The 21009-nt window shown below is 46.1% G+C and overlaps 1 protein-coding gene across 1 annotated transcript in view; it reads left to right on the top strand.

Moving 5' to 3' along the window:
- Nucleotides 1-21009, top strand: part of TTC6 (tetratricopeptide repeat domain 6) — a 1229706-nt gene that overhangs the window by 296766 nt on the left and 911931 nt on the right. The window contains exon 7 of the mRNA XM_086936916.1: nucleotides 20695-20799. Within this exon, the coding sequence (XP_086793042.1) occupies nucleotides 20695-20799 (105 nt within the window). The remainder of the gene's footprint in view (nucleotides 1-20694; nucleotides 20800-21009) is intronic.

Raw genomic sequence — 21009 nt, 5'->3', positions numbered from 1 at the left:
GTGTTTTCAGCAAGGAAGATACCGCTGGTCAGGAAGCTGGAGACTTCTTCAAAGGCTTCCTTCCGTTCTGGGGGCCTATGGCCAATAGTAGAAACATACGTCAGCTAACACGGATAGTTGAATCTACTATTACCGAAACTGCTGGTGCCCTTAGCAATCTGACAGCTGAGCTTCAGGCGGATAGACTCATGACATTGCAGAACCGTATGGTTCTAGATGTTATACTTGCAGATCGAGGTGGGGTATGCAGAATGATCCAATCGAGCTGCTGTGTCTTTATTCCTAATAATGCTCCAACAGTTTACGAGGCGATCTCTAAGTTGCACAAGATTTCGGACTCCATACATGTAGACAAGGGAAACTGGTCCTTCATGGAGTGGGTTTGGACTCTGATCTCAGCGTGGGGATGGAAGATTCTAATGGTCATTGGTGTCATCTTAGTATTCCTATTCTCATGTTGTCTGATTATCCAGTGTGGTCCTGCTCTGTGTAGTCTTTGTGCTGCAACTTGTCTCAGAAAACCACCTGCGTTTGGAGAAAAGACACGAGAAAGGATGATGATACAACAGCATGTCACTGACCTGATGAGCATAGAACTAGATTCAGACATAGATTGAGTAATTGCCTATGTAAGGGCAAAAGGAGGGTCTGAGGTTCCGTGACGGTTCCGTGACGACTTGAACCCGTGTTTTCAAGTTTGTCGGAAATACATAAAAATGGTATCAGTGAACCGCAAATGATCCATTTAGTATATCCTAGTGGTTCCGCTACGCTACGAGCAAGAGCACTCCTTCCACTGACACATTTCTGATATACACACGGCATCCATCTTAGATCGTGGCCGCCATTTTGTGTTTCCTTGCCCTCACATATGCAATAGCCTCTGATCACTTCGTTCACTCCACTTTGATTAAGGACACGTAGCTTTAGCCGGAGATTCACCTCTTACATGACACGTGCACCTTAAATCAGATCACGCTGTAACTGCATGACTCGACAAAGGCTGCCTCCTCTGCCCGAGGCCAGTCCTGCCAAACTGGTCTTCGTGTCCATTGTACCTGATCATGATTAGGCGGCCGGAGCCGATAGCCTTGCCCATTTACAACCCACAAACATCTCTTATCCCGCTTTCTATCTTCTGCACCTGGCTCTGCTCCTTTCCTTCTGGGCCTTTATTAGGGGGAGGTAACGAACTTTACGATGAGGCGGTCCGGCTCTTGAATACAATATTGACAAGGGATTGTGATGGACTGGTGGGAACCCCTCTTCGTGATGTTTGGTATCAGATATTATCGACAGTTCCTGTGTAACGCCAAATATTTATTGTTTAGAGACACAAAAGGTTTGGGAATGTACCGACATGTGAAATATTTGCCTAGAGCACAATTTTTGGTATATAAGGAGCAACCCACTTTGTACAAATCGAACAGGCTCCTGGTTACTGCCCGTGTGTAGTATCTATGACTTCTGTGTCCCTGCAGTAATAAACCTTTGGTCTTTGACGCCACCATCGAGAAGCCCGTGTTTCTGTTCATTTGTGCACCAAGGCAGGTGGGACTCCGGGGTCTTTGGGTGTTGTACCCTGACACCTCTGGACGGAACCAAAAAGTCCAGAACTCCAAGTATGATTTTATACTTAAGAGCAGAGAAAAATAATATTAAAGGGACCTTAGATAAAGTATAAGAGTTCACCGTTGTGTGGGGTTACAAGATCAAACAGTCAAAATCAGAAGTTCTATTGTTCAATGCTGAATTTCATGATCCCCAGGAAATCTTAAGACATTAATTTATTCCCCAGCGCCCAATCCGTCATGTGGGGATTTTTGTCACATCGAACTTTTTGCATCTTTATCATTTGAACGATATGGCTATGCTTAAAAAGGTTCACGATCAATGGAGTCGATCATCTTCTTTAGTGCTATCTTTAATAGGCTGGGTTACTGTTATCAAAATATCGATCTTGCTATTATTTTTATTTACTAATGTTCAAATTAATCCCTTCGCTGCGGCGGCAATTCCGCCGCAGCGCTAGAGGGGGGGGACAGAGCCGCTCCGTCACGAGCCGCGGTTGCGCTGTGCTCATGACGGAGCGGTTCCGTCATGGCCCCGCCCGCTTAATAGAACTCGCCGCGCAGGCGCGAAATCAGCGCCGCGCAGGCGCGGCGGCAGGGCCATGACGGAACCGCTTCGTCATGAGCACAGCGCAACCGCAGCTCATGACGGAGCGGCTCCGTCATGAGCATACAAGGGGTTAAATTTAGTTGTTTATATTTTCAAGAAAAAGATTCACTTCTCAGGAAATCTATTTAGAATATTTAGCATCCAAGGGTTACATTTCTAGTTCTTCAACTAAATAAAGAATTAGAGAGATAGCCCTGCCCCAGCTCAGAGATTATCATTCATCTCTTTTCGATAATAGTACACAAATTACTCATGAAGGAGAATTCTATGATATTTTTTTTCTTATTAAGATGACAAAAAATCAGGAATCAAATTGTCGGCTTTTCTAAAATCAGCAAAGCTTCCAAAAAAATTCCAAGTTATAGAACAGTTCATACTATTTCAGTGTGTGTAAAAATGATGTCAGAAAGGACTTTGGTCTGACTGACGGGTAATCCCTTTTTAGGTCTCGCCTAGCTATCGCGTAAGCGATGCTCTGCGAGATATTAAGTAAGGGGCTTTTAAAAGTGCTCCCAAAGGCTGCAGGCGGATCAGGTACAGTGCATGTGCGCCGGGGCGCGCACCATTTGTCAGCCTGCGTGATCACTTTTGTGGCTGCTTTGATGTTCTCAGTAAGCCGCGCGGCCACTGAGAACATCAAAGCGGCTGCGAAAGTGATCACAAATCAGTTTAATTGGCACTTATGATGTTAAGTGTAAACGCTGTAATTCATTTATTCCCCTTAGTGATGTCTTTCAAGTTGTTCTGTGCCTCTCTGTCCCTGTGAAAATCTAGTCTTATTTCTATTTTTTTTAAGTGTCCCGGACTCTCCGTGCTCTGGTGTGTTTCTTTGTCTGACTCTTTCCTCCCTGTATGACTTTCTCACACTCTCTCTCTCTGTATCTGCTTCTCTCCTCCATTGCCCTCACTCCATCTCCCTTTCCGTCCTTTCTCTCATTCCCTTCCTTCATCCCTCTGCGTGCTCTCAGTCTCTTTATCTCCCCTTTTTTTTGTGTCTCTCTCTTTGCCGCTCTCTCTTTCTCGTTATTTCTGCCCCTTCCGCCTCGTTCTTCTTCATACATCGTCTCCGCCCCTTCACAAATTTTTTGCTGTTTTCCTTCCCTCAAATATTCAGGATTGTGCAAGCTCCGGTATTAGCAGCTCTGCGCCTGCGCATAAACCCTCTCCGTGCAGGATCCAGGGAGTTCCAAGAATGGAAAATATGTCAACACGAGAAAGGCAGGGACGACAAAGGGTGGGGGGGGGCAGGCCTGGTTGACACAGATTACATGCCTGCTATATGTGGATGATCTGGTAACTCTTTCCACCAGCGAGACTCCCCAACCCCCTCCCCCACGCAAGAGCCGGGCTGCTAGTGCTAGGAAGCGTTCCCCGCAGCCCAGTGTGATCGAGGAAATGCTCCTACCCTCCCTTGGGGGAGAGGGGAGCCAAAGAAAGCCACAACTGCCTCCTCCCCTATCCATGCTCAAATGCTCCTACCCCTGCTGTACTAGTGATAGCTTTGACCTGCTGGAAAGCATGGGTCCTGCAGGAGTTGGTAAGAGACAAAATCATGGTTTTCCAAAGTCAAAGAAATTGCACTCAAAATAAATGTATAGTTCGTCTCTGTCTCAGTAAAAGTGACACGACTCGCAGCACCACCAGTTACCACATGAACAAAACAAGCATTGGCATAGCCAATAGGTCTCGCTTTTGGGACCTTCTAAGTGTTTAGTTATGCAGCACAATTTCCTTGGTGCAACAACATCAACTGTTACATGGCTAAACACTTATAACGTCCCAAAGGCGAGACCTATTGGCTATGCCAATGCTTGTTTTATTAGATTAGCAAATCTTAGAAAATCACAGGTATTAATTCCCAAAGAGGTATCAGGGCAATGATATCAAAAATATGTAGAGAAGGACAATATCCTTTTGTATTTGACTGAATCTTCCCTGTCTCTGCCAGTGATGTTCCAAGTTTTTGAGGAGTATGGGATGCATTCCGGATATCTTATTAACTGGGACAAATCAGTGCTTTTTCTCCCACAAGATAGTTTGGGGAGGACTTCACTATCCCAACAGTTAACCTACACTTCCCTAGGATTCAAATAACTGGGTATATTTATGACATTAGAGAGAGGAACCTGCTAGACCTGCTTCTTCGGGAGGCTGATCCGATCCTGTCGAGGAGAGATGGCGCATGCTGCCCCCCACACTTAAGGGGATGGTGGCTATGTCTGCCCAAATTGCTCTATGTCCTACAAAATACCTACTATGGGATCCTCCCTGAGGATTTTTAATTCATAGAGAGCGATATGAGGAAACTATTGTGGAATGGTGGTCACCCAAGAATTGCTCTAAAACCCCTACACCGCAACCAGTAGAACGGCAGACTTGCCTTTCTGGATATGCGAGCTTACCATTGGGCCGCTCACCTCATCATTACAACAACTGGTTGGTTCAAAAGGCATTGAAATTAATTGGGTGGCATGGAAGGTTTACCAGAGAAACACCGTTAGTGGAGGGGAAATGGGTCCCCGAAATGCAGAAGTTGTGTGGATTTTGGCCTTGGGACTTGCTTGGAATATCTAAAGTGGGAGATCTTTTGAAGGATGGAGACATCATACCATTTGCATCGTTCCAGGGGGATTTTGGGATGAATGCCAACCGATTTTTAAAATACACGCAAATACAACATACCTGGTATTCCCAGGGACTTCCAGGGGATGGTATCCCGGATTGGTCCCCACTTGGGGCCGACTCCAGACTGAGGAGTTTGGAAAGGGGGTGATTTCCCTGGCTTATAAGACTGTTAACAACAATATGTCCGACTCTCTCTGGAAGCTGCGAGACACATGGGAAAGAGATCTACGGGAATTGGAAGACATAGATTGGGAGGCCGCCTTGATGCACCCGAGGGAGGCGGCAATCAAAACTCGCCAGCGTCTAGTACAAATTAAAATCCCACATAGAGTTTACTATGATAGACGTCGCCTGCATATCATGGGAAGGGCTCAGACATCGCAGTGCCTGAGATGTCGGGGAGATAAGGCTTCCTTCTTTTACACAATATGAAGCCGTCCCTTGATCTGGGATTATTGGATGGACATCACAGGAGAACTTGGTAGGGTGCTTTCAATTCACCTCCCATTGGACCCAAAGTTCCATATCTTTTGGAATCCCCAACAATGTAGACGTCCCTCTAGCGCAGCTACTATTTTGTGGCCTTGGTCTAATAGTAGCCAAACAAGACATTGCTAAACATTGGGGTGTCACAGGTTTGTCCTACCAGAGATGAGTGGATGCGAGGAATGGACTTGTGTAGGTCACTGAAAAAACATATGCGAGCATGGGATGCCCCATAAAATTTTGAAAGGTTTGGGGCAAATGGTTGCAGTATACTCCTTGGATGTATCAGATCTCGCTGGGTGAACCCAATGGGTCCCCCACTGGTGAAACAAGGACCTATTTTTACCAGCTGATTGGGAGACTATCGGCATGAGCAAAAACCCTGGGGAGCCGAGAAGCAGTGGAGCTGTTTCTGCCGTGCCGCCCCCCCCCTGTTGCGGCGCTACCTTCCTGATCGCGATTGGGGCGGCTGGACAGCATGCTGCGCTGCCTTTACGATTGCGCTCGGGGCGGCTGCAACACAATGGAGCCGGGAGGAGCTGTTTAAATGAGCACATGGCTCGAGCCAGGGCCCCGTCCCCGACACAGTGACCACAATTGGAGCACAAGTAGGTTCGGAGGCTGTGAAGTGGTGCGCCTGCCCTGAGGATTTGCTACTGGAGAGCTCCAGCGGAGTGTTGACTGCGACAGCGGATGAGAGGCCCCCCCACTGTTTGGCAGGAACTGAGTGAGCAGTGTGCATTGGAAGGGACGTGGCATTGTCCGGACAGAGGGGTGGGTCTATTATCGGAGTTTTGGCATTACCTTGAAGCTGCCAGTCTATGACACAACAGCAACTTTATTGCCCCAGCCATTTTGTACACAAAACTGCCCCTCCACACTGCCTCAGACAGTCTACCCACGTAAATGGCAACATCCTAGTAAGGGTATAGAAAGAAGACTGAACAAGAAAAACAAACAAGGGTCCACAGCTGTACTCCAGCCAGGCTTGATCAGTCAATGGTAACAGAAAGAGGACTGCACCATCACAACAAAAAGGGCCCACAACTGCACCATGAGCCATGCTCGTTCAGATGGCGGCCATCTCGAAGTGGCACTGACCTGCTATAGCAATCAACAAAAGCCTGCTGGTCCTTGGAAAGCTCCAGGAATCTCGTCTCACTTACGACCTGGACAAACTGTTATCCACTAATAGTCACTATCCCAATGACTTCGAACATAAGTAATTCTGATGATTACTGACCCAGATCTCTCCTTTAGCGCCCAACCCTTGTCAACATGGTTGGTACTGGCCTGACCGCTACTGGAGTAAATTCATACACCCTGGTTTACCCCCTACCGTCCCCAAAACTGCTGCAAAAAATTTCAAGCACCTCATCCTGAAAAATCACCCAGAGACTCTGATCTCTGACCTGCGTTACAGCGCGGACAATGGCACAGTCATCAACAACCTTATTTTCTACTCCAGAAGAACCTCCTCTTGGTGCAATACCTTTGCGCACCTCCTTAATGTACGGTCAACCAGGAACATTACTTACGGCACTAAGCTCACAATAGCGCCCTCCACAACCCTGCGAGCTGAACTTACCATCACTCTCTACAAAAGTGGCATTGTATTGATCCAAGCCTCAATTAAAAACCTTAATAAATTTGCGGACCTTTTTACCCTTCTCAGAAACCATGTGCACAAAACTAGCAGGGCAAACAACACCCATCTCGACGATCTTTCGACCTGCCCACCTCCTTGGAATAACCTCCTACAAAGCACCTCTCTAAGGTTCTCCAACACAATTCCCCCTAACCCTTTCAGTTTGTTTACCGGCCCTGCTAACAATACCGCCCCAAGACCTTTGGTCTCCTCCCCTCTAGGGGTCTCCTCCCCTCTATCTCCCCATATGGTCCCGGAGGTCACTAACACAGGTCACCCCAACCCCCTCAGCTCATCTACCGGCCCTGCTAATGCAATCAACCCGAAACCTCTGATCTCTTCCCGTCTAGCTCCTCACCCAAACTCTTTGCCCAGTTAGCCTCCAATGACCTATGATGTAGGTCAAGCTAACCCTGCTAGCCCACAAACCACCCACCCCACTGATCCCAATACAGCCCACCTTAACCCTCCTAGCACCCCTACCGCACCCCCCCATTTGAATATTGATAATCTGCACTATAGAGCCACCAAGATAATGCAGAGCATTCATTTCTCCATCCTGGATCTCATGAACCTCCTCCACCTTGCTGAACTCTCCTTCACCAGCCTCAAGCCCCGGTTGTACCCCACTTCCCTTCCTAGTACAGAGCTCCCCAAACACCCTCTACCCCCATCCCTGAGGCACCTTGGCCCTCGTAAGCACCCTTGCCTTTCGGAGGAAGACACCCAGCTCTCTCCCTCTCCTAAAACCCTTCCCCCGCCTCACCAAATCCGCTAGACCACACTGAAAAATAAATCCTCACCATTCTACAGGACCACAATGTAGCCCCAATTACCCCCGGTCTATCAGACGTCAGTGAAGAACATTCCATCTGCACGGTCGCTATCAACCCCTACAGTTCTGCCACCCTATGCAACAGAAGTGTGACCAGAAGCAATCTAACACCGGTAAATCTGTCTGCCCCAACACCCGACACCCCCTCGACGGCTCCCTGACAGGTCTCTTAATCAACAGCCGATCTGCGGTAAAGCATGCTGCTGATGTTGCTGCTCTCATTCCGAACAATAAATTCGACTTAGCAATTCTAACAGAATCGTGGCTAAACGATTCCTCATCCTCATGTCTAAACCTCTTAGTCCCTCCCAACTATAACATTGCTAGGCTGGACAGACAACATAGCAAGAAAGGAGGGGGCATCGCCTGCATCTATTGCTCTACCCTTCTTGTCACAAAACTTCTGCCGGATACCACCGACTCCTGCGAATACCTCGCCCTCTCAATTTTCAATAACTCCACCCAACTGTGCAACCTCCACATCTTTTACCACCCCCAGGCATGAACGACTCCTTCACTGACCTCCTCATGGAAATCCTCACAGCAAAGAGTTCCTCCAATGCTAAAGACATTTTCCTCTGTGATTTCAACTTACACTGGAACGACCCCAAAGATCCTCATGTAAACGCCATTAAAGACCTCCTGACCGATCAAGCCCTGACCCAATCTTGTTTACTCCTGACTCACTCGAAAGGGGCCACTCTTGACTGGATCATCTCTAAGGAAGCAACCGTCAAGCTTATCTCACTAGACCCCTGTGACCGGTCTGACCACCACGGCATTGCCTTCCTACTACTTGGCTCCCTCAAGACAAGGACCCCACAGCGAGTGCTTCCTAAACGCTGGGTCAGAGACACCAAGCACCTGAACCACAAGAAACTTCAGGTCCGCTGCAAATCTGACCTCCCCCCCACATATCACATTGGTCAGTGACCTCAATGATCACTACTCTGCAACTTTGTCCAACATTCTGGATGACCTAGGCCCAGTGAAACTAAAAAGAACTCAAATCAAAGATAGAAACCCCTGGTTCACTGGATCCCTCAACATGGAGAGGAGATCCCTCCGACAATTCGAAAGAATCTGGAGACAGCACCCCTCTGCCGCTCACCTAAAACTTCTCTGCCAAGCCAGAAATACATACAACAAGAACATCCTCACCTCAAAAAACTAATTCTTCAGATCCGAACTGGGAAACGCTCCGAACAGGCCCCGCAAACTCTTCAAACTGGTCAAACACCAATCCAACAAACTGGCCAAAACATCTAAAGAAAATCCCAAGTCTTTAATTTCATCTGAGGAATTCTCCTCGTTTTTTGCGGACAAAATTAAAACTTTAGGTAACAAACTTAGTTCCGCCTCATGCGCTCTATCCCCTTGACCTGCCTCCTCCACCCACGCTGCCCCAACAGGCTTCACCTAAGAAACAAGCACACTGGACCGACTTCACACTCTACGACAAAGACTCTGGGGTCCATTAGGATAGCGGGCGGACTTTGTCCGCCCTCCATCCTATCGGTCATTGGGACCGCCCGCCATAAAGGCGGGGGTCTTGTGGGGGGTATTAGGATGCGCCCACCACTGTGGCCGGCGCATCCTGCATTGTTAGCATTGTGGCGGGCGGTGCTCTCAGCACTGCCCGCCACAATGCTAACAATGCACAAATGCATTTGCATTAACAAAGCGGCAGGCACCGCGTGGTGCCTGCTGCTTTGTTAATGCAAATACAGGGGGGTATCACAGGTACCCCCCCCGTGTGCACCCCCCACCTCTCCTTCACTCCAGGGGCCCCGAAGTGAAGACCGCATGTCTTTCCGTGGCGGCATCACGGCCACGGAAAGACATCTGTTCTGGCCCATCCTAATATGTCTGGTGGTGTCTAATAGACACCGCCACCATGTTAGAACTTTTCCGCCCCGGTCGCAAGGCGATCGGGGTGGAAAAGCGGCTGGCGGTCTTTCCATCTGCCGCGGTCCCCCGCCATACTAAATTGGCGTGGGTCATTTAGGCGAGGATGGCAGGCGGATTGCCCCCGCTATGCCGGCGGTGGCCACCGCCAGCCTGGCGGTGGCAATCCGCCCGCCATCCTAATGGGCCCCTTTGTCTCCAAAATCCTATCTACCTTAAACCCAAACAACCATTTCAACGACCTGCTCCCCTCTAACTGCCTAGCTACAGTCGCCCAATCCATTATTCCTAGTTGGGCTGCGATAATTAACGCTTCCCTCCGGCAGAGAACAATTCCTGACTCTCTGAAAGTGGGCCAAGTCCTCCCCATTCGGATAAAGCCGTCTCTGGATCCAGCCTCCCCTGACAATTTCAGACCTATTTCCAACATCCCTCTCTTATCTAAAGTGCCGGAGAAGTGTGTGCAACTGCAGCTAAGTCGTCACATCAACAACTTCCACCTACTCGATGACCTCCAATCTGTATTCAGGCCGGGACACAGCACCAAAACCACCATGCTCTACATAGTTGATGATGCCCTCCAAGCCCTTGACCAAGGCAAAACCTGTCTCCTAATCCTCCTAGATCTATCCTCGGCCTTCGACACGGTCAACCATGGGAAGCTACTCGAACGTCTCAGACTCAGGATGGGTCTAGATGGCCCTGTCCTTGAATGGTTTAGATCCTTCCTCCAAAACCGATCTCAGAGATTCCTTATCAACGGCAACCTGCCTGCTCATTCTTCGGTCACAGTTGGAGTCCCTCAAGGCTCAACACTGTCCCCCACCCTCTTCAACCTTTATTTAGAACCGCTTGCCGAAGTCCTTCATGCCGCAAATATCTCCTTCCATATGTACGCTGACGACACTCAGATCTACATCAAAATCTCATCTCTTGAGGAGGTCCTCTCCCTGAATGAGGCCCTGAAGCAAACCGTCCAATGGCTCTCCTCCAACCAACTCAAACTTTAATCAAAGAAAACAGAATTTCTTCTAAGTTCCCCTCCAAAAACTGACCCCGAGATTCAGATATGGATTAAGGCCATCACAGCCTTAAATTGTTCACCGACCATTGCAACTGTAATGTTAACTGTACTTTGTATCCTTCCATCCCTCTTGAGTCCTCAGCAACTGTAATGTTAACTGCACTTTTTATCCTTCCATCCCTCTTGAGTCCTCAGCAACTGTAATGTTAACTGTGCTTTGTAACTGTAATGTTAACTGTGCTTTGTATCCTTTCATCCCTCTTGAGTCCTCAGCAACTGTAATGTTAACTGTGCTTTTTATCCTTCCATCCCTCTTGAGTCCTCAGCAACTGTAATGTTAACTGTGCTTTTTATCCTTTCATCCCTCTTGAGTCCTCAGCAACTGTAATGTTAACTGTGCTTTTTATCCTTCCATCCCTCTTGAGTCCTCAGCAACTGTAATGTTAACTGTGCTTTTTATCCTTTCATCCCTCTTGAGTCCTCAGTAACTGTAATGTTAACTGTGCTTTTTATCCTTTCATCCCTCTTGAGTCTTCGGCAACTGTAATGTTAACTGTGCTTTGTATCCTTTCATCCCTCTTGAGTCCTCAGCAACTGTAATGTTAACTGTGCTTTTTATCCTTCCATCCCTCTTGAGTCGTCAGCAACTGTAATGTTAACTGTGCTTTTTATACTTCCATCCCTCTTGAGTCCTCAGCAACTGTAATGTTAACTGTGCTTTTTATCCTTTCATCCCTCTTGAGTCTTCGGCAACTGTAATGTTAACTGTGCTTTTTATCCTTCCATCCCTCTTGGGTCCTCAGCAACTGTAATGTTAACTGTGCTTTTTATCCTTCCATCCCTCTTGAGTCCTCAGTCTCTGTAATGTTAACTGTGCTTTTTATCCTTTCATCCCTCTTGAGTCCTCAGCAACTGTAATGTTAACTGTGCTTTTTATCCTTTCATCACTCTTGAGTCCTCAGTAACTGTAATGTTAACGGTGCTTGTTATCCTTTCATCCCTCTTGAGTCCTCAGCAACTGTAACGTTAACTGTGCTTTTTATCCTTTCATCCCTCTTGAGTCCTCAGCAACTGTAATGTTAACTGTGCTTTTTATCCTTTCATCCCTCTTGAGTCCTCAGCAACTGTAATGTTAACTGTGCTTTTTATCCTTTCATCCCTCTTGAGTCCTCTGTAACTGTAATGTTAACGGTGCTTGTTATCCTTTCATCCCTCTTGAGTCCTTAGCAACTGTAATGTTAACTGTGCTTTTTATCCTTTCATCCCTCTTGAGTCTTCGGCAACTGTAATGTTAACTGTGCTTTTTATCCTTCCATCCCTCTTGAGTCCTCAGCAACTGTAATGTTAACTGTGTTTTTTATCCTTCCATCCCTCTTGAGTCCTTAGCAACTGTAATGTTAACTGTGCTTTTTATCCTTTCATCCCTCTTGAGTCTTCGGCAACTGTAATGTTAACTGTGCTTTTTATCCTTTCATCCCTCTTGAGTACTCAGCGACTGTAATGTTAACTGTGCTTTTTATCCTTCCATCCCTCTTGAGTCCTCAGTCTCTGTAATGTTAACTGTGCTTTTTATCCTTTCATCCCTCTTGAGTCCTCAGCAACTGTAATGTTAACTGTGCTTTTTATCCTTCCATCCCTCTTGAGTCCTCAGCGACTGTAATGTTAACTGTGCTTTTTATCCTTCCATCCCTCTTGAGTCCTCAGTCTCTGTAATGTTAACTGTGCTTTTTATCCTTTCATCCCTCTTGAGTCCTCAGCAACTGTAATGTTAACTGTGCTTTTTATCCTTTCATCCCTCTCGAGTCCTCAGCGACTGTAATGTTAACTGTGCTTTTTATCCTTTCATCCCTCTTGAGTCCTCAGCGACTGTAATGTTAACTGTGCTTTTTATCCTTCCATCCCTCTTGAGTCCTCAGTCTCTGTAATGTTAACTGTGCTTTTTATCCTTTCATCCCTCTTGAGTCCTCAGCAACTGTAATGTTAACTGTGCTTTTTATCCTTCCATCCCTCTTGAGTCCTTAGCAACTGTAATGTTAACTGTGCTTTTTATCCTTTCATCCCTCTTGAGTACTCAGCAACTGTAATGTTAACTGTGCTTTTTATCCTTTCATCCCTCTTGAGTCCTTAGCAACTGTAATGTTAACTGTGCTTTTTATCCTTTCATCCCTCTTGAGTCCTTAGCAACTGTAATGTTAACTGTGCTTTTTATCCTTTCATCCCTCTTGAGTACTCAGCGACTGTAATGTTAACTGTGATTTTTATCCTTCCATCCCTCTTGAGTACTCAGCGACTGTAATGTTAACTGTGCTTTTTATCCTTTCATCCCTCTTGAGTCCTTAGCAACTGTAATGTTAACTGTGCTTTTTATCCTTTCATCCCTCTTGAGTCTTCGGCAACTGTAATGTTAACTGTGCTTTTTATCCTTTCATCCCTCTTGAGTCCTTAGCAACTGTAATGTTAACTGTGCTTTTTATCCTTTCATCCCTCTTGAGTCCTCAGCAACTGTAATGTTAACTGTGCTTTTTATCCTTTCATCCCTCTTGAGTACTCAGCAACTGTAATGTTAACTGTGCTTTTTATCCTTTCATCCCTCTTGAGTCCTTAGCAACTGTAATGTTAACTGTGCTTTTTATCCTTTCATCCCTCTTGAGTCCTCAGCAACTGTAATGTTAACTGTGCTTTTTATCCTTTCATCCCTCTTGAGTACTCAGCGACTGTAATGTTAACTGTGATTTTTATCCTTCCATCCCTCTTGAGTCCTTAGCAACTGTAATGTTAACTGTGATTTTTATCCTTCCATCCCTCTTGAGTCCTCAGCAACTGTAATGTTAACTGTGCTTTTTATCCTTTCATCCCTCTTGAGTCCTCAGCAACTGTAATGTTAACTGTGCTTTTTATCCTTTCATCCCTCTTGAGTCCTCAGCAACTGTAATGTTAACTGTGCTTTTTATCCTTTCATCCCTCTCGAGTCCTCAGCAACTGTAATGTTAACTGTGCTTTTTATCCTTCCATCCCTCTTGAGTCCTCAGCGACTGTAATGTTAACTGTGCTTTTTATCCTTCCATCCCTCTTGAGTCCTCAGTCTCTGTAATGTTAACTGTGCTTTTTATCCTTCCATCCCTCTTGAGTCCTCAGTCTCTGTAATGTTAACTGTGCTTTTTTATCCTTTCATCCCTCTTGAGTCCTCAGCAACTGTAATGTTAACTGTGCTTTTTTATCCTTCCATCCCTCTTGAGTCCTCAGCGACTGTAATGTTAACTGTGCTTTTTATCCTTTCATCCCTCTTGAGTCCTCAGTCTCTGTAATGTTAACTGTGCTTTTTATCCTTCCATCCCTCTTGAGTCCTCAGTCTCTGTAATGTTAACTGTGCTTTTTTATCCTTTCATCCCTCTTGAGTCCTTAGCAACTGTAATGTTAACTGTGCTTTGTGTCCTTTCTTTCCCCTTGTACTCAGCACCCCTCCACCCTCCCAATCTACAATATACTCTCGTCTTTCCATGCCTTTTGTACAACTCTATGACTATGTAAAGCGCTCTGATACCCTAACGGGTCAAGTTCACGCTCTATAAAACACAAAATAAATAAATAAATAATACAATCTTGGGGTAGCATACTAAAGAAGCAGCGGGTGCTGTGTTTGGGGAGTGTGCGGGGGGGGCAGTTATGGAATTCGCTTTTTGGAAACATGTATTGCAATATATACAAATTTGCCTTTGATTACATTATCCTCCTATTGTCCTGTATTGCATTGTCCTCAAAATAAAAACTATATTTAATTTAAAAAGAAAGTGTGAGATGTAAAGCGGCACACATAGAATGTAGCTAATTGGGACCTGCAGTGTTGGACTAGATTGCAGTCCTCCGAGTGACCAGCTTTGTGGGTCAGAGCGCTTTAGGTATTCCTTGTCTGTTCAGCTGGTAATGACTGGATGTGGCATATTGGCCGGAGCTGCTGACTTTGGAGCTAGCGGGATCCAGATTCGAATCTCGGCATCGGCGTCAACATCCTGTGATTCTGGGCAAATCACTTAATCTCCCCGCACCTACTGATCAGCACCTTGAGACCCTCACAGGCCATCTGGGGCACGTTACGAATCCTGGATTTAGGGGCTGGCACAGTACTGACTGATGGATAAGACCCATAGTGGACAGGCCTTGTGTGAGGATAGGAGCATTAAGCAGGAAAAGGGAGTTCTTAACCAGCCTGCATGAGCATTTGCTGCAGACTGCTGAGTGTTATGGTATTATTGTGGGCCAGATCAGTTAGATAGGAGTTCCCATTACAGAAATGACATGTACGTACAGACAGACAGAAAATCACTGTATGTCAAGAAAATGATGTGTTTCAAAGAATAGAGGAGAAATGTATCCATTTTGTGCTATAAGACGACAATTTAAGGACAACAATCACAATTGTTAATGCCCTTCTCCAGGACTCCTGCTTCTGTCTTGTACAAATTGATTGAACCATTTGGTTATGTCCCTCCTTCAGCTCTGGTGCAAGAAGCTGTGAGGACCACCATTTTGCCATTTGTGCATTCCCTCACCCTTAGCAACATGACCGTTATTTATGGCTTTTGTTGCAATCCAGTGTCCCCTCTTCTAGGCTCCCAAGGCTTCTGCCTAAAATAATGCCTGTCCTACCTGCAGCCAAAGTTTCAGAAGCTCAAATCAAGGCTCCGATATGTTTATATTCCCCATTTATGGCATTTCCTGCCTGCAGAGCATATCTAGTGACCCTCTATCAGTGCAGCAACTTTCTCTTTTACCACTGGGTTTTGAGTTGACAATACATCAGTCTGACAGGCCTGTTTCTCACCACATACAGAGTAGGTTTTGGATCTGCCCCTTTCAAACATTGGCTTTCTTTGACCAGCGTCTGTCAGCCATTGGCTTGAGACTTAGTCTATCACATCTTTGCTCAGCCATGTGGAGCATTCATCTTCCCTAATGCTATTGGTGTATCCTTCCACCTCAACTCAAGTACTTCATTGAACTGCATGAGGGACTACTTTACGTTTATCGCCATCTCTTTCTACTTCTGCTGTCTGACAAGACCGAAGGGTTCAAAATCAAGCTCAAGGTCACGGTAACCTGCATCACCCCAAGTGGGATTTATATGTTTAGGTGCCCATGTGGCTTGAGCTACGTGGGTGAAACTGAGAGGAAAAATACGCACACGCACCTTGGAACACAGAAGCAACATACGCACAAAAAATCTGAAGTCAGTGGTGGCGGCCCACTTCATAGACAAACAACACAACATCTGACCCCTTACATTTCTTGTCCTTGAAGCTGTGGAGAAAAAAGAGGGAGTGGATAAAAATAGCAGGTTACTCCAAAGAGAGAACCCTTGGATTGGTTTTTTGAACCCCATGAGGCCCCGCGGTCTCAATGATCGCATGACATGTTTGTGCTTAAATGTACTTGTTCTTTTTTCATCTTGGTACTATATATATATGACCCTACACTATGGATATTTTGTACTGTTTCTCACCAGCTTGGCGCCGGTTCACGCGCACCATCATGACTCTTTTGCACTTTATATATATTTTTTGTGTTCGGCTTTGGAGGGCAAGCATGCCTTCATATATTTTACAATGTTATGTGGACGTTTTCCATCACTCTGGTTTCTTTCATCTCTATCACTTCCTCTGGCTGTCACTTTTCGTAGTTTTCAGCCCTCGCACACCGTCTTCCCTCTTTCGGCCCCACCGCTCTTTTTAAGCTCTTTCTCGCCTTCACGCCTCACACTGCTACACACCTCGTGAGTGCCGTGATGTCATCGCGTCCAACACGGCAGTAGTTTCATTTCACGTGAGCCGGCTGACGGCTGTGTATCACACACAAAGCCGTCTATTGAAGTATGCACAGAGCGCGCCTGCAGGCCCTCCAGCGCTGCGAGGGCCTCTTCAGCTTCCAAGCACCGGGCCTTTCTGTGCGCGCGGTAGTGTCGCATTCCTTCTTCACTGTGTTCTGCTTTGCTTCGTAGGCGGGTGTATATTTGTTGTTGTTTGTTGTGTACAGAGCCGTTCTTTCACTTCATTACGTGAGTTGTTTCCGGGTTTCACTGCTGGGTGCACACGTCGTTCGCTTCCACGGGGTTACTTACTCCCACCCGTTGTTGTGTGATCACATTTTTTGAAGTAGACGGCGAGCTTGCTTTTATCACTTTCTAACTTACTAAACTTCGATCACACTTCCTCTACTCACTCGTGCACCGTCTGTGGCAACAAGGGTACATCTGTTGCACGATGCACTCCTACAGGGCCGGCCAGCCCTCTCTCTTCATTCTTCGGAAAGCTGAGCTCCTATATTAATGAACCTTTCTGTACCTCGATGGGGCGGATTCCTCTTGTAAGGTTTGCCATTTATTTTTCATTTTAGATGTTTCCCTGACATATCATTATGTGGATGCCTCGTTTCTACCAAGAATGCATTTTGATAGGAACGAACATCATCTTCTGATGTAAATAAAACATCAACATTGGAACAGAACCGTCCATTTGGAGAACCATTCATTTGTGTTTAAAAGCGTCACCCATTTTCATTTGGGCTACCATAGTTGTGCACAGGGGGACGTCTCCTAATCAGGAGCTGCCCCTGGGTCCCTTAAAAAGGATGGCCAGGGCCGGGGCGAAGGCAGCGCCCATAGCTGCTCCCTTTGTTGAAGGTAAAAATGGTGGTTGAAGAGAAAGAAGTTTTTCATGATAAATCCTGAATTCTGTTGGAAGTGCCATGGGCGCTGTTTGTTTGTCCAGTGCTTTAGTCATAACCTCAAGGGCATCTGCTGAGGGATGCTGGTATAAAGGGAGATGACGTCACAGGTGAGCAAGCCTTGGCTCTTAGAATCAAATGGGCATTTGTCACCGAGGTTGATAGTTTGCATCGTGTCCCTAAGATAAGCTGTTTTTGTTTCAGCTATCGGTTTTAGGCAATAATCAATATACCTACATAAGGGTTCTAGCATTGATCCGCAACCCGAGATGATGGATTGTTCATTTCTGCTTTGTAGTGGTGACATTTGGTGCAACAATAGCTCCACCCTCATCAGCGGCTTATTCACGATGGTCTCGTTGTTCTTTAAAGATGTGAGGGCTTCCCTCGCCATCGTCGTGATGTTGTATTTCAGATACTTATGTTCCTTCAGTAGTTTAGACACATCCCTAAAGACAACGCTTTCATAGGCCAGTATTTTGTTTGTCATGTGGGAGGCTGGTGGGACAAAGGTGGAGGGAATCCTAAGTCCAGTGTGTGAAGTCGCTGTGAATGAAGGAGCATGTTTAAAAAAGTAACTTAGCCGGATTTTTCAGAAAAAGCGGTGTAGTTCAGTTTTTAGTGCAAATTCATTGGGCCGTGCTGTCCCTTGCTCAACACGCTGGTTTCATCATCTTTCAGAGCATATGTGGAGATGTTAATTACAAGGCGTTGTTTACTTCTCACCACCTGTACACCTTGCGTCGGGCATGTATCTCCCCGTGGTTCTCTGGTCGAAAGCGTACCTGCTTCTGGGTTCTCCCACGGCTCGCATCCCAGTTGGCATTTGGTGTTTGTTGTCCTCGTTGGAGTCCTCTGGGCCAGCTGCCCCGGCCCTTGGGTGATCTCCATTGGCTTTCTCCTAAAAAACGCTAATAGGATCCTTGTGGACCGACGTACAGAATGATAATGAGACGATAGCAGCATGGGCCAGGTCGGGGAAGGGCTGCTGCCAGCCCTTAAGATCACGGCAGGAGGGCGAGCTGACCCTGAGTGAGAGGTACAGGACTCTCAGGCTCCTTGCACAGGGCAGCTCGCTCCAATGTCCAGATGATAATGAGCCGATAGCAGCATGTGCCAGGTCGGGGAAGGGCTGCTGCCAGCCCTTAAGATCACAGCAGGAGCGCGAGCTGACCGTGAGTGAGAGGTACCGGACTCTCAGGCTCCTTGCAGGGGGCAGCACGCTCCTATGTCCAGATGATAATGGGCAAATAGCAGTCTGTGCCAGGTCAGGGAGGGGCTGCTGCCAGGCCTTAACATCACAGCAGGAGGGCGATTTGGTCCCTGAGTGAGAGTTACAGGACTCTCAGGCTGCTTGCAGGGGGACAGTTCGCTCCATTGTCTGAAATTACAGTCAAAAGGCGTCCGTGAAGGAATTCCTCATAGACAACCGACAAGAGGCCCAAATAACAGGCAGTCCGTGAAATTTAGGGACGGTTGGTCAACTTATGTGCACGGTGTCCCCAGGCAGAAAACTCCCATCTCCAGGCTAACTAGGCCCGCTACCAGCTCCGTAGGCAAGAGGAGACGGTGAAGGGAGTATTTGCTACAGGAACGGCACTGAGGACAGACTTCGGCTGACAGGACTTCGGCGCCTTTCTCGCTCAGTCGCTTTCATGTCTCTGGTGTCGTCTCCCTTCCTTGGGGCATCCTTCTGAAGGGAGCTCCTTGCATGGCAGAGTTTTTCCGTCGTCATGGCTCACATCGGAAGCAGTCCCGGACTCGCTGAAGGGCCACTTCCTCGCTCTTGTTCCTCATGGCTTCCCTCTTGCTGCAGCTTCTGGCGCCCTTTCAAGAAGCGATGCCCCCCCCCCCCCTTGAGTCCGACTGCACCTCCTTCCAAATGTACGTCATTTCAAACGACTAGCATGTTACTTTTGTGTTGTAAAGACCGTCATCAGCCATCTTGAAAATCCCACCAGCAGAACACGAGGCCAAGTTACAGTGCATATCAAACCGTCTTTTAAGGACTGTATTATGCCAACATGTCATGCATTTATGCTGTTAAAAGTGTTACTACTTGATTGGGTCAGGACAATCCAAATAATATTTTTGAAAGCGGGATTAAAGAGGGTTCTCTTTAGTTGAAAATGTCATCTCTAATCGAGGGTGGAAAACTTGGTCATAAGTAGGCCAATAGGTTGATCAAGAATACCCCTCTCTTTTGTTAGCTAAGCGGAAATAAGTAGCCTTAAAATAAATATATATATATATATAATGATAAATGAATGCTCACATTAGGTCATGGAGTTACTGGTTACAAATAAACTGTTGAGTGTGGGGAATTGATATAGAGCTTTACGTCTCAACTCAAATCAATTGATTCCCAAGGTTTTTTTTAGATAAAATCCTAAAAAAAAACTTTATGGCAGAATAACACCAAGAGAATGGCAAACCGTTTCATCCAGGGGACATCAAACTTTGTGGACAGCTAATTTTAGAAGAATGGCATTCCTTTCAAGATGGCTACTTTATTAAACATCTACTACCCTAGACAAGATATATCGGGCAGTGTCAGATTGATGCTCTTGGTGCCAACCGAATGCTTTGGGGTATTAGCTACATACATTTTTACTTGTCCAGTAATAATATTTTTCAACTCTTGAGAAAGATGCTGATGATGAATATCTAACTTGAAGCATTATTGGCACTGTTTGGGTATTCAAAAAATACAAACATGTTTCCGACCTTTTATCTTTCTTGGTATGTCTAGTGCTTGTTCCCTGATTTTACAGTGTTGGAAGTTAAACGATGTGCCTGTATTTGAACATCGGTGTTTGAATGTTTGTATGCACTGAGAAACAACAGTTTAGCAAATGTTTGAGCAATCTGGAAGGTTTTTCATCAGTATGCAGTACAATTGTAGTAAGTGTCAGAAGATTTTAGAAAGCAAGTGTGTAGGTAATTGAATAGGCAATTTAATCTACTTCTCTTATTGTGGTTACGCTTCAATACTTTAATGCACTTTATTGTTGCTTTGTATTGCACTGCATATCACTTTTATAATTCATTAGCACTGAATGGAATTCCTGTGTTTACTTGCTATTATGCACGTTCTTTGCACTTTAACATTGTATTTCTATGCACTGTTTAGCACTTTGGTAATTTACTTGTTCGCTTTAGCGATGAACGCAAGTTCTGTTTTTCGGTTTTTGAATGATGGAATAGTTGAATATCTTGCACTTCTCAATAAATAAAGTTACAATATGTATCCTGTTTATGTACCCACAGGTTGGCCTCTACAGCGAAAGTACGAAAATGTTTTGGACTCCAGCTCCTCCGAAGTTTTCAACTCCTCTGTCTGCCATAGAGGAAGTACTGTTTCAGAAGTATAAGGTGAGTGGCACAGAACTACTTCATGGTTTTTAGCCCCTTCTGTGTGGACCCAATAAAGGTTTTATGTAGGCATCTGTCATGAGAGGAGTGGAGGTAGAACTTTGTCCAGCATTGGATCTTTCATAGATTCACATGCTCGAATCATTCCCCGTCATCAGGCTGGAACCCTCAGTAATCGTTGTTAGCTTAGCAAAAGTGGTGTACCATTAT

The sequence above is a fragment of the Lissotriton vulgaris genome, chromosome 9 (genome assembly GCF_964263255.1).
Source record: "Lissotriton vulgaris chromosome 9, aLisVul1.2, whole genome shotgun sequence".
NCBI classification, from domain to species: Eukaryota; Metazoa; Chordata; class Amphibia; order Caudata; family Salamandridae; genus Lissotriton; species Lissotriton vulgaris.
This window is presented reverse-complemented; position numbering and strand designations above follow the sequence as displayed.